Here is a 14,461-nt window from a genome sequence, read left to right as displayed (position 1 = left end):
CACAGAGCCCAAAGAGAGAACATTACACAGGCAGTTCCAGGCAGGGAGAGTATATTTACACCAGACAAACTGCAGCTTACATGTGTGGGGATAATTGTTCCTCTGCACACTCTCATATTTTACCTTCTACGCAATCTATATACCTTCTCAAGAAGGTTTAACCAGGAGAACTTGTACTGCTATGTCCAAATTACCCTGAACATCCCCTAACATGTCATAAGGAAAAAGAGATACTATAGAAAATTTGATGTAAAAACTTTTTAAGGTAGTGTTTGTTTTTTGTGTGTGTGTGAGTCAAATTTGATGTTTAGAATCTTAGACCTTGTAAGCCTGATCACTAAAGCATTCAAAAATGCTGTTTCTTGCATGGAAATGTTTTTCTTCATCCCTTTACAAAAATATTCAAAAATATTAAGTATTGTTATAGAGCTTCAAATGTGCTCTATATTAATAGGAATATAAGATATGGTCACTTCCCTGTGAAATGTAATCTGGTTAAAGAGATAAAAACTCATTGGATAACAAACAATTACAGAACAATACAAGACCTTATATAATGGCATTAAGTTATATGGCCTAGTACACTGAGAACTGACAGTAAGAAAAAATAATGACTATTAGTTAAGTAAAAGTAGTTAAGTCATTATAGAGGAGTTTGTCTTGATTTGGAAAGGTAGGTAGAGTTTGGATAAACAAAACAGAAAGGAGACATATTTTGTGCCATGAAAGCACCATAACATAGTGGTTAAGAACATGGACTTTGGAGTCAGACAGGTCTGTGTTAGAGGGCCTACTACTTTCTGGTATGAGATCTTGAGCAGATTGCTTACCTCGTCTATAAAATAGGGAGACTCATATATAAAATATAAAATGCATGTTACATAATTGTTGGAATGATTAAATGAGTTAATGAAAGTAAAGTGCTTGGTATTCCACTTAAGATATAGTAAGTGTTGAATTAATTGGTAGCTGCTGCTACTACTGTTGTTCACTCCTTCATTCAATGTATATTAACTGAGTGCCTATGTCTTAGTCAGTGTTCTAGATACTAGGGATATAGCAGTGAAAAAAACAGACCAGAAATTTCAACTCTATGGAGCTTCCATTCTGAAACTGTCTCTATTTTACCTTTTTAGAATGTGTGTGAATTATTTTGGACTTACACAAAGTTTAAAAAAAGTCTGTATATGGAGTTCCCACATCCATTTCATACAGCTTCTACTAATGTTAACATTTCCTGTATCCATAGTATAATTGCCAAAATCAAGAACTTAACATTAATTTAAAACTATTAACTAATCATAGGTCTTATTTAAATTTTCACCTTCATTTTTGAAGGGCAGTTTTTTTCCTGAGATAAATTCTAGGTTGGCAGCTGTTTTACCATTCCATTATCTTTTGGTTTCTACTGACTTTGCTGAGAAGTTGCTCTCAGTTTTATTCTTGCTTTTTGAAAATAATCTTTTTTTAAATCTCTGGATGGTTTTTGGATATTTCTGCTTGGTCTTTGGTTTTTGATAGTTTTAGTGTAGTGTGTCTAGGTTTGCTTTTCTTTATATTTGGTGTTCTTAGTGCTTCTTGAACCTGTAGCTTGATATCATTTATCAGTCTTGGAAAATTCTCAATAATTAGCTCTTCAGATTTACTTCTGTTCTACTCTCTCTCTCTGTCTCTGTCTCTTTGTTTTGAGGCAGGATCTTTGTCTGTCACCCACATTGGAGTGTAGTGGTGTAGTCATGGCTTACTGCAGCCTCAACCTCCTGGGCTCAGGCAATCCTCTTGCCTCACTCAGCCTCCCAAATGGCTGGAACCACAGTTGCATGCCACCACAGTCAGCTAATTTTTTGTTGTTGTTGTTAGAGATAGAGTCTTGCCATGTTGCCCAGACTGGCCTCAAACTCCTGGGCTCAAGTGATCCTCCTGCCTCGCCTTCCCAAAGTGCTGGGATTACAGACATGAGCCAACGCAACTGGCCTCTGCTCTCTCTTTACTCCTATTGGTATTCTAATTATACAAACATTAGACCTTTTCATGGTATTCTCTGTCTCTTATGCTCTTTTTCGCATTTTCTATCATTTTGTGTGTGTGTGTGTGTGTGTGTTTTTGAGACAGAGTCTCACTCTGTCACCCAGGCTGGAATGCAGTAGCATGATCTCGGCTCACTGCAACCCAAGTTTGCCTCCCAGATTCAACCCGCTCCGCCTCCCAGGTTCAAGTGATTCTCCTGCCTCAGCCTCCTGAGTAGCTGAGATTACAGGTGCCCACCACTGCAGCTGGCTAATTTGTGTTTTTAGTAGAGATGGGGTTTCACCATGTTGGGCAGGCTGGTCTCAAACTCCTGACCTCAAGTGATCTGCCCGCCTCAGCTTCCCAAAGTGCTGGGATTACAGGCATGAGACACCATGCCCAGCCCATCATTTTGTCGTTTATGCTTTATTCTGGATATTTTCTTCTGATCTATTTTCCAGGTCATTAATTCTCTCTTCATTTCTGTGTAATTTACTATTAAACCCATCTACTGAGTTCCTAATTCTAATTATTGTATTTTTTTAGCTCAAGTATTTTTATTCAGTTTTTGTTTGTTTCCTTGCTAAATCTTGTCTTTCTTTGCTTGAACACAGGAAATAATAAAGCATGGTTATTACAAAGTCCATAATTTATTATCTGGATTCCCTGTGGGTCTGTTTCTGTTTTCTGTCCTATCTCTTCATTTTTTTTTATTACTCCATTATCTTATCTTGTGTTATACTTTTTTTTTCTCTAGTTGAGTTCTGTAAATTGTGTTTGAAAAACCATACAGATAATGTGAGGCCCAGAATGATGCTATCTTTCTTCGGAGGGGATTTATATTTGCTTCTGGCAGATGGCCTGGGCACTAGCAATCCTGGATTACCTCAATCCCATGAGGGTTTGAAAGGATTTGAATATAGATTTACATATCAGGGAGGGCTAATTTTCAGTTAAGCGCTTAGGAGTGCCAAAAGAGCCTTAGGGGTTTACCAGAGTCCCACCCCTCAACCTGGGTGGGTCCTGAACTCTAATTTTTTTTTTTTTTTTTTTTTTGAGACTGAGTCTCACTCTGTTGCCCAGGCTGGAGTACAGTGGCATGATCTTGGCTTACTGCAACCTCTGCCTCCTGGGTTCAAGTGATTCTCCTGCCTCAGCCTCCTGAGTAGCTGGGATTACAGGTGTGTGCCACCATGCCGGGCTAATTTTTTATATTTTTTTAGTAGAGATGGGGTTTCACCATGCTGGCCAGGCTGGTCTAGAACTCCTGACCTTGTGATCTGCCCGCCTTGGCCTCCCAAAGTGCTGGGATTACAGGCGTGAGCCACCATACCCAGCCAACTCTAATTTTTTGTCTATAAGCCCTAACAGCATTTGAAAACCCAGGAATTTAACATTAATTCAAAATTATTAACTGCTTAGTTTATCAGTTGAACCTTCCAGAACTGGCAGAGGCCCCTAGAGCTACCAGTGGGTATAATAATACCTTATTTCTGAAGTGGTGATGAGTATAAATGATATTGTGAGATATCTGGTATGACAGTAATGTTATATGAAAATATCTGAGGTTTCTTTTTTTTTTCATTTTAAAGTTTTTTGTAAAGATTTGGTTTTCCTGTATTGCCCAGGCGGCTCTCAAACTCCAGTCTTCAAGTCATCCTCCCGCCTCAGCCTCCTAAAGTGCTGGAATTGCAGGTATGAACCACTGTGCCTAGCCAATATCTGAGATTTCTATTACTGAAAGAGTCACAGGTACTGTTAATTCTATGTTTATACTCATAATAGAAGGAAATGCCAAATTTCAGTTAGAGGTTAGTAAAAATAAACATATAAAAATTTCCCTGGCTCATGCCTCCCAGCACTTTGGGAGGCTGAGGCAGGCAGATCACGAGGTCAGGAAATCGAGACCATCTGGCTAACAGGGTGAAACCCTGTCTCTACTAAAAATACAAAAAAAATTAGCCGGGTGTGGTGGCAGGCACCTGTACTCCCAGCCTCTCGGGAGGCTGAGGCAGGAGAATGGCGTGAAACCGTGAGGTGGAACTTGCAGTGAGCCAAGATCACGCCACTGCACTCCAGCCTGGGCAACATAGCGAGACTCTGTCTAAAAAAAAAAATTCCCCATCCAAGCATGTGGATCTCTTGAATTTAATCCATGGACCCTTCTGTTTAGAAACCCCACACATTGGGAAAAGTGGCACTAAATGCTCAGCTCACCTTTCTCGGTTTTATTCTCTCTATCATAACTTGGCCTCGTCATTCTTCATTTGCCTTGATGACTCTCTGATGACTTCAGACAATTGCCTTGAATAATTTATCCATTTTTTTTCTCAGCCAGAATGGTTAGTCTGAATTAGCTACTCTACTTTTATTGGAGGAACAACTCTTTTAGAACTTGCATTATGATGGAACATATTAATAATTAGTTGAAGTAGAAAATATCGTACACTGCAAGGGATCATAAAGGAATCTAATTTGACTTATAGAGGACTAGTACAAGGTAAAAAGCAACAAACAGAAAATGTATAATGAGGATAGGGCCAGTTTGTGGAAGGCTCAATTATATTGAAATAAGTAGAAAGGTAAAATGGCTGAATGTAGTGGCTCATGCCTGTAATCCCAGCACTTTGGGAGGCCAAGGCGGGAGTGTCACCTGAGGTCAGGAGCTCAAGACCAGGCTGGCCAACATGGTGAAATCCCATTTCTACTAAAAATAGAAAAATTAACTGGGTGTGGTGGCGGGCGCCCGTAATCCCAGCCACTTGGGAGACTAAGGCAGAAGAATTGCTTGAGCCTGGGTGGCAGAGGTTGCGAGGTTACAGGGAGGTTGCAGGGGCCCAAGATCACACCACTGCACTGCAGCCTGGGCAACAGAGCGACAGAGTGAGACTCTGTCTCAAAAAAAAAAAAAAAAAAAAAGAAGGCAAAGACAGTACCTTGTAAATGCTGAGAAACTCATTGTTTGGTTTTCTTTCTATTTTTAAAATTTAGTAACTGCTTATTAAATAGTTATCATATGCCAATCACTGTGTGTCAGATATAGTCCTCAAGAAATTCACTGTCATGTAAAAGTTAAATAGTTACACAAATACAATTAAAATAGAGCATTAGAAGTTCTAGACTAGTGAGTAAACTTTGATAGGAAAAGTGATTATTTATACAGTCAGGAAAGAATTCACAGAATAGTGACATTCAATTTAGGTTTAAAGAATATGTAGATAATTATCAGACAGAGAAGGGAGAATGGAACTTCGGGAAGCGGGGACTACTTGGGAAAAGAGTGGAAATAAAAAGTAGATCCCAAGTTTAGTGTGCCTTGAGCAAAAAGAGGAAAGTGGATGGGAATGGAGATCATACTGAGAAATGAAATTCCTCAAAAGAGTGGGACCAGCTTTTCTTCAAAGAGTCTCATTTTATACAAATTCTGTAGCAGTAAATTTTCTTGGCCAAAGCAACAGAAACTCTCTCTGGCCATCTTAAGCAAAGAGACTTTAGTGGAAAGATGTGTCAGTTGCAGTAGCTGCTTGTGGATCAGACTGTTGTGGTGAGACCTTTGCCTCCAAAGCTCCCTTGATTCCTGTCTGTTTTCCAAGTCTAATGGTTCAGCCACGTGTGGATTTTATGAGCCACTAATAATACCCTTCCAGCAGAGCCCTTTTTTGCTTAAGATAGTGAGATTTGGTTTCTGTTGCTTGCAACCAAGAACTCTGACTATTACTGTTATTAATTTTTTTGGTACATTCTTGAGTCATTTAGGAGTGTATTAGTTACCAGATGAAACTGAATTCTCATAAATGTTATTTGGTAGTGACTTTTACTTTGTAGGGAAAAAGAGGTATGATTGGACTGTTATTCTTATTTACAGGTAATATTTAGATTTTGTTTGATGTTAACACTATCCCTGGTAAATTTTTTTTTTTCTTCTCTCAAGCTTCAGTGTGATTCCCCAGGAAAATCTTGGAAATTGCCAATACAGAAGATGCATTACTAAGTATCAGAAGTTTTCTTGAAAGGACATCTAATCAGTTTCCCAAGATGTGATTCTGCCTGTTCAGTAGTTGCTTGAGTGCTGATAAAATTCCCCCCAAATACTTCCTAATATATTATTGAAATATATGAGATAAAGCAAAGCTAAACATATTAAAACTAATTTTTAAGTGGTGAGAGAAGTGAAATTGAAGTCTATTTTAGGAATTTGAAACATTTATCAACCATGGTTTTTCCAAAAATACACATTTGTGTCAAACTTTTTATCAAAAAAAAACCTGTGAATTATCCATTTAAAATACGTTTTTATTACATTTTCTTCTGTATCTGAGAAATATGCCAGATGGTAGAAATTTCCTAGAAGTCTCTGACACTTACAGATTGAAAGATGAATGGCGAGAAGACAAGAATTTGGATATCCAGATTAATAGACAGAACTTTACAACTATTGACTTCTTATTTGCTCTGGTTGAGTATCGAAAAGGAACTAGGCAGGGTAGATGAAAATAGAGATTCTGCCGGGCGCCGTGGCTCACGCCTGTAATCCCAGTACTTTGGGAGGCCGAGACGGGCGGATCACAAGGTCAGGAGATCGAGACCATCCTGGCTAACACGGTGAAACCCTGTCTCTACTAAAAACACAAAAAATTAGCCGGGCGCGGTGGCGGGCGCCTGTAGTCCAGCTACTCAGGAGGCTGAGGCAGGAGAATGGCGTGAACCTGGGAGGCGGAGCTTTCAGTGAGCCGAGATTGCGCCACTGCACTCCAGCCTGGGGCACAGAGCGAGATTCCGTCTCAAAAAAAAAAAAAAAAAAAGAAAATAGAGATTCTTCTCCCTTCAGTACCCATGTAATTTAACACAGCCATAGAAGGCTCCAAGTTTTGGGGTGTGTGTACTATTTCAAAGATACATTTCTATGAAGCTTCTTGAGAGTAATATGAAGAAGAAACTAAGTATAGTCTCTCAGATGCAAAAATCACTTAGAGCTAGGCCATGCATCCATCCTTATCGCACTTCACTTTTTCTGAGAACTGTGATTTGCTTGTCTTTTTTGGTTTTTTAAGAATCTAACTTCATTGTGTAATCAGCTTATTTCCTCTCCATTATTAATGCCCTAATTGGCAGGTTTTCTGACCCATTTTCTTTTCTGTGATGCTCTTTTAGATGTCTAAACTTTTCATATCACAACATGGATTTAGGTAGTTTTTCAGTAATAAAAGTTGGTATGAATATGCTGTAGTATATGGATTAATTAACATACATTTAACAAATGTTTATTGAAGGCCTACTGTACCCTAGACATGTAATAAATAAATAAACAAATAAATTAGTAAGGTAGCTTCAGATAGTGATAAATTCTATTAAGAAAATCAGGAGCTGGACATGATGGCTCGTGCCTATAATCTCAGTGACTTGGGAGGCTGAAGCAGGAGGATTGATTGAGGCCAGGAGTTCAAGACCAACCTGGGCAACTTAGCAATACCTCATTTCTTAAAAAAAAAAAAAAAAAAAAAAAAAATTAGCCAGACATAGTGGCACACACCTATGGTCCCAGCTACTCAGGAAGCTGAGGCAAAAGGATTGCTTGAGCCCAGTGAACTATGATCATCCCACTGCACTCCAACCTGGGCAACAGAGTAAGACTGTGTCTCCAAAAAAAGAAAAGAAAGGAGGGCTTTGGGATACTGAGTGACTGGGAGATGGAAATCTACTTTCAATAGTGTAGTCAGAGAAGGCCTCACTGAGGCTTTCTATTGCCATTGCTATTTTAGATACTTGCTTAAAGAAAGGTGGTCTTTTAAAAAGTATATTATTGATTAAGATAATGGAGAGAGACGAAGAAGAAGAAAGGGATATTACAACCTGTAACTGTATAGGATAAAGGAAGATAAAAAAGATAGGGGATAGGGGATAGCAAAGCAAACTTTATTTGCTTTGTAGATAGCTGTATAGGGAAAAGGAAGAGAAAAAAGAAAAAGAGAAGCTTGAATTTTATTATTTGCTTTGTAAATAATTTGTGACCATTGACTTCCATTTCAAGGATATAATAATGATAGGAATTGGCTGGCAGGTATGACTGGATTCACAACGGGAGCCCTTTCTTTAAATTACGGCACTAGGTCTTCTCTGAGGTGCCTTCTATATAAATCAGGATTCATAATCTCCCTGATTTTACAGGAGCCAGGAACTGAGTCTTCTTTTCTTTCTATCCCTTGTAGGAATGAAAGGGGGAAATGAACATTTTTTATACTACTGAGGTCAGGTATCCTTGGGTCTAATGTTAAACTTAAAAATTTTGGAGACAGCCCTTTTATCCTTTGTTATTTAGAAAATACTTGACCCTCCTGCTCTCTTGCTGTATTGGTGCCAGAGAGAATGGTAATATATATATTTTATTATAAAAATAATAACATATATAATCATATATATAACATATATATAACCATATATAGTTATATATAAATGGTTTTATATATATATCTTTTTTAAGTTCCAGGGTACATGTGTAGGATATGTACATTTGTTACATAGATAAACATGTGTGGATGGTGATTTGCTGCATCTGTCAACCCATCACCTAGGTATTAAGCCCAGCATGCAGTAGCTATTTTTCCTAATGCTCTCCCTCCCCCATCCTTCCCAAAAGACCCCAATGTGTGTTGTTCCCATCCCTGTGTCCATGTGTTCTCACTGTTCATCTCCCACTTATAAGTGAGAACATGCAGTGTTTGGTTTTCTGTTCCTGCATTAGTTTGCTGAGGGTAATGGCTTCCAGCTCCATCCATGTCCCTGCAAAGGACATGATCTCGTTCCTTTTTATGGCTGCATAGTATTCCATGGTGTATATGTACCACATTTTCTTTATCCAGTCTATCATTGATGGGCATTTGGGTTGATTCTATGTCTTTGCTATTGTGAATAGTGCTGCAATGAACATATGCATGCATATATCTTTACAATAGAATAATTTATATTCCTTTGGGTGTTTACCCAGTAATGGGATTGCTGAGTTAAGTGGTATTTCTGGTTCTAGGTTTTTGAGGAATCATTACACTATCTTCCACAATGGTTGAACTAATTTACATTCCCACCAACCGTGTAAAAGTGTTCATATTTATCCACAGCCTTACCAGCATCTGTTGTTTTTTGACTTTTTAATAATAGCCAGGCACAGTAGCTCACACCCACAATCCTAACACTTTGGGAGGCCAAGGTGGGTGGATTGCTTGAGGAGTTTGAGACCAGCCTGGGCAACATGACAAAACCCCATCTCTACAAAAAAATACAACAAAATTAGCCATGCATGGTAGTGCACACCTGTAGTCCCACGCTACTTGGTATGGCTTGAGCACAGAAGGTCAAGGCTGCAATTAGCCATGGAGTACAATAGCCATTGTACTCCAGCCTGAGTGACACAGTGAGACCCCCGTGAAAAGGAAGGGAGAAAGAAAGGAAAAAAGAAGGAAGGAGGGAGGAAGGAAAGGAAGGAAGGAAGGAGGAAAGGAAGAAAGGAAGGAAGGAAGAAAGGAAGGAAGGAGAAGAAAAGAAAGAAAAGAAGAAAGAAAGGAGGAAGAGAAAGAGAAGAGAAAGAAAAAGAGAGAAAGAGTAAGAGAGAGAGAAACAGAAAGAAAATAAAAACAGGAAAGAAAGGAGGAAGGAAGAAAGGAAGGAAGGAAAGAAGGAAGGAAGGAAGGAAAAAAGGAAGGAAAGAAAGAAAAAGAAAGAAAGGAAGGAGAGAGAGAAAGGAAAGAAAGAAAAGAAAGCCAGGTGTGGTGGCTCACACTTGTAATCCCAGCACTTTGGGGGGCTGAGGTGGGCAGATCACCTGAGGTTGGGCGTTTGAGACCAGCCTGACCAACACAGAGAAACCCTGTCTCTACTAAAAATACAGAATTAGCCAGGCATGGTGGTGCGTGACTGTAATCCCAGCTACTCAGGAGGCTGAGGCAGGAGAATCACACTTCAACCCGGGAAGCAGAGGTTGCGTTGAGCAGAGATCACACCATTGCACTCCAGCCTGGGCAAGAAGAGTGAAACTCTGTCTCAAAAAGAAAGAGAGAGAGAGAGAGAGAGAGAGAGAAAGAAAGAAAGGAAGAGAGAGAGAGAGAGAAAGAAAGAAAGGAAGAGATAGAGAGAAAGAAAGGGAGAGAGAGAGAGAAAGAAAGGAAAGAAGGAAGGAAGGGAGGAAAGGAGGGAGGGAGGGAAAGAAAAAGAGAAAGAAATTAGTAAAAGAAGAGCAATTTAAAAGTTAGGGGGGAAGGGGATGAAAAGAGTAAAGATTAGAGTGAAAATCGATGAAATAGATACCAGAAAAACAGTAGGGAAAATTAGTGAAGCCAAGCAGGTTCTTTGAGAAGATAAATAAAATTAGAAAATCATGAGCGAGACTGATCACAACAAAAGAGAGAAAAGACACAAATTACCAATATCAGGAACGAGAGAGATACATCATTACAGACTCTATAGGTATTAAGAGATAATAAGGAAATATTATCAATTTCATGCCAACAAATTCAATGACTTAGATCAAATGGACAGAGACACAGAGAACATTCAAGAATAAATAGGTAACTTGAAGAAACTGAATTTGTAGTTAAAAATAATCTCACAGGCTGGGCGCGGTGGCTCACGCCTGTAATATCTGCACTTTGGGAGGCCAAGGCTGGCAGATTATGAGGTCAGGAAATTGAGACCATCCTGGCCAACATGGCGAAACCCTGTCTCTACTAAAAAAAAAAAAAATACAAAAATTAGCCAGGCATGGTGGTGCGTACCTGTAATCCCAGCTACTTAGGAGGCTGAGGCAGGAGAATCGCTTGAACCTGGGAGGAGGAGGGTGCAGTGAGCCGAGGTCGTGCCACTGCACTCCAGCCTGGCGACAGAGCAAGACTCCATCTCAAAAAAAAAACAAAAAAAACAAAACAACAACAACAACAAAAATATATATATACACACACACCGAACATACCAAACATATTAGGAAGAAAGAACACCAGTTCTACACAAATACTTAGAGAAAATTGAAAAAAAATACTTCTCAACTCAATCTAGGAGACTAGCATTATTCTAGTATCCAAATAAAACAGACATTTCCAGAAGAGAAAACTGCAAACCAATATTCCTTGTCACAAAAATTCTTAAAAGTTTGGTAAATTGAATCCAACAATATATCAAAACCATGTGGGGTTTATTCCAGGAATGCATGGTGGTTTAACATTTAAAAATCAATGTAAACTTAAAAATTCTGAAAGAGAAATGTGTAACCCACCATATAAGAAGAAAAAAAAACACATTATTTCAATAAATAGAGAAAAAGCATTTTATAGAATCCAACATTCATTCTTGATTCAAAAAAACAAAAACAAGACCATTCATGCTGGCTCTTACCTGTAATCCCAGCACTTTGGGAGGCTGAGGCAGGAGGATTGCTTGAGCCACAGAGGTGGAGGTTGCAGTGAGCTGAGATCATGCCACTGTACTCCAGCCTGGGCGATAGAGCCAGACCTTGTCTCAAACAACAATAACAAAGACCTCCTAGCAAAGCAGGAATAGAAGGGAATTTTCTCACCCAATGAAGGGCATCTATGAAAAACCTATCAAGCTTAATGGTGAAAGACAGAAGACTTTCCTGCTAAAATCAGGAACAGGGCAACGATTTCCACTCTCACCATTTTTGTTCACCGTTGTCCTGGAGGTTCTAGCCAGTGGATAAAGCAAGAAAACTTCAAAAAACAAGTTTGTGGCCGGGCCCGGTGGCTCACGCCTGTAATCCCAGCACTTTGGGAGGCTGAGGCAGGCGGATCATGAGGTCAGGAGATCGAGACCCCGGCGAAACCCTGTCTCTACTAAAAATAAAAATAAAAATTAGCTGGGCGTGGTGGCCGGCGCCTGTAGTCCCAGCTACTTGGGAGGCTGAGGCAGGAGAATGGCCTGAACCCAGGAGGCGGAGCTTGCAGTGAGCCAAGATTTCGCCACTGCACTCCAGCCTGGGCGACAGAGCGAGACTCCGTCTCAAAAAGAAAAAAAAACAAAAACCAAGTTTGTTCGCATAGGACATGATTGTCTAAATAGAAAAGCCTATGGAATCAAAAAGAAAATGCTACTACAACTAATAAGTTAATTTATTATTGCTGTATATCAATATATAAAAATTGTATTTTTGTGTTATAGCAAAGAGCAATTGGAAATTTAAATTTTAAAAGCAGTGTCATTTACAATAGCATCAAAAAATATAAAATACTTAGAAATAATTCTGACAAAAGGTTTACACTGAAAATTACAAAACATTACTGAGAGGAATTAAAGACTATAGTGACTAATTAATATATGGTAACAGAAAGTATATCGGTTGCGGACAGGAGGTCACAGGCAGATAGGAGGGAGGAATTCCAAATAGGGTCAAAGGAAACTTTGGGAGGTTATGGGTATGTTCATTATCTTGATTGTGGTGATGGTTTCTTGGGTATATGCATATATAAAAACTTATCAAATTATATGTGTACTTTTTCATTTAGTCCTTTTTTTTTTTTTTTTGAGACGGAGTCGCGCTCTGTCACCCAGGCTGGAGTGCAGTGGCCCAGTCTCGGCTCACTGAGAGCTCTGCCTCCCAGGTTCACGCCATTCCCCTGCCTCAGCCTCCTCCCGAATAGCTGGGACTACAGGTGCCCGCCAACACGCCTGGCTAATTTGTGTGTGTGTGTGTGTGTGTGTGTGTGTGTGTGTGTGTGTGTGCTTATGGTACAGACAGATTTTCACTGTATTAGCCAGGTGTATTAGCCAGGATGGTCCACCCAGGCTGGAGTGCAGTGGCACGATCTTCGCTCACTGCAACCTCCGCTTCCCAGGTTCAAGCGATTCTCCTGCCTCAGTCTCCCGAGTAGCTGGGACTACAGGTGCGTGCCACCACACCCGGCTAATTTTTGTATTTTTAGTAGAGAGAGGGTTTCGCCATATTGGTCAGGCTGGTCTTGAACTCCTGACCTCGTGCTCTGCCCACCTTGGCCTCCCAAAGTACTGGGATTACAGGCGTGAGCCACTGTGCCCAACCAGTTCTATGAATTTTTAACACATGTATATATACAGAACATATATATATACAGAACAGTTTCATCACCACAAAAAACTCCATACTATCCCTTTATAATCTCCTGTCTCCCAACCCAAACCCCTGAACTGATTTGTTTTCCATCACTGTAGTTTTGTCTTTTCAACAGTGTCATAGTATATAACTTTTTTTTTTTTTAATCGAGACAGAGTCTCACTCTGTTGCCCAGGCTGGGGTGCAGTGGCGCAATCTTGGCTCACTGAAACCTCCCCTTCTTGGGTTCAAGCAATTCTCATGCCTCAGCCTCCCGAGTAGCTAGGATTATAGGCATGTACCACCACATCTGGCTAATTTTTGTGTTATTACTAGAGATGGGGTTTCACCATGTTGCCCAGGCTGGTCTCGAACTCCTGGCCTCAAGTGATCTGCCTGCCTTGGCCTCCCAAAGTTGTTGGTATTATAGGCATGAGCCACCATGCCCAGCCTTATACAGTATATAACCTTTGAGATTAGCTTTTTTCACTCTGCATAGTGGTTTGAGAGCTTTGAGATTCCTCCAGGTTGTGCCATGTGTCAGTACTTTGCTTCTTTTTATTGCTGAATAGTATTGTATTGTATATATGTACCACAATTTGTTTATCCATTCGCCCTTAGAAGGATATTTGGGTTTCCCCCAATTGGCAATTATGAATAAATACTCATGTACTCATTTCTGTGTGAACATACATTTTCTTTTCTCTGAATTGTATACCCAAGAGTAAGATTGCTCACTCAATCACATGGTATGTGTATGTTTAGCTTTGTTTTTTTGAGAAGGAGTCTCATTCTGTCGCCCAGGCTGGAACGCAGTGGTACAATCTCAGCTCACTGCAACCTCGGCCGCCCGGGTTCAAGCAATTCTCCTGCATCAGCCTCCCGAGTAGCTGGGACTACAGGCACCTGACACTGCGCCTGGCTAATTTTTGTAGTTTTAGTAGATACAGGGTTTCACCATCTTGGTCAGGCTGGTCTTAAACTCCTGACCCCATGATCCACCCGCCTCTGCCTTCCAAAGTGCTGGGATTACAGGTGTGAGCCACTGCGCCCAGCCGTAGTTAGCTTTTTGAGAAACTGCCACAGTGTTGTCCAGAGTGGCTGTACCAGTTTGTATTTCTACCAGCAATATATGAGTGATTGGGTTGGTCTATATCCTTGTCAGCGCTTGGCATTGTCAGTATTTTTCATTTGAACTATTCTAATAGGTATCTCATTGTGGTATTAATTTGCATTTCTCAAGAGGCTAATGATGTTGAAAAACTTCTTATTTGCCATTCACATATCCTCTTTGGTGAAGCGTCTGTTCAAACTTTTGCCCATTTTTAAATTGGGTTGTTTGTTTTCCTACTGTTGAGTTTTGAGAGTTGTTTGTATATATTCTGGATA

At 39.9% G+C, this 14,461-nt stretch overlaps 1 protein-coding gene across 22 annotated transcripts in view; it reads left to right on the top strand.

Moving 5' to 3' along the window:
• CSTPP1 (centriolar satellite-associated tubulin polyglutamylase complex regulator 1) overlaps positions 1-14,461 on the top strand; it is a 229,590-nt gene that overhangs the window by 61,214 nt on the left and 153,915 nt on the right. For 7 of the 22 annotated variants that reach the window (XM_077960903.1, XM_028832719.2, XM_015114199.3 and 4 more), the window contains one exon: positions 3,600-3,702. The exons of the other annotated variants lie outside the window; for them this stretch is intronic. In XM_077960903.1, coding sequence (XP_077817029.1) covers positions 3,600-3,702 — 103 coding nt within the window. The remainder of the gene's footprint in view (positions 1-3,599; positions 3,703-14,461) is intronic. 22 annotated transcript variants of the gene reach the window in all.

The sequence above is a fragment of the Macaca mulatta genome, chromosome 14 (assembly GCF_049350105.2).
Source record: "Macaca mulatta isolate MMU2019108-1 chromosome 14, T2T-MMU8v2.0, whole genome shotgun sequence".
NCBI lineage: Eukaryota > Metazoa > Chordata > Mammalia > Primates > Cercopithecidae > Macaca > Macaca mulatta.
This window is presented reverse-complemented; position numbering and strand designations above follow the sequence as displayed.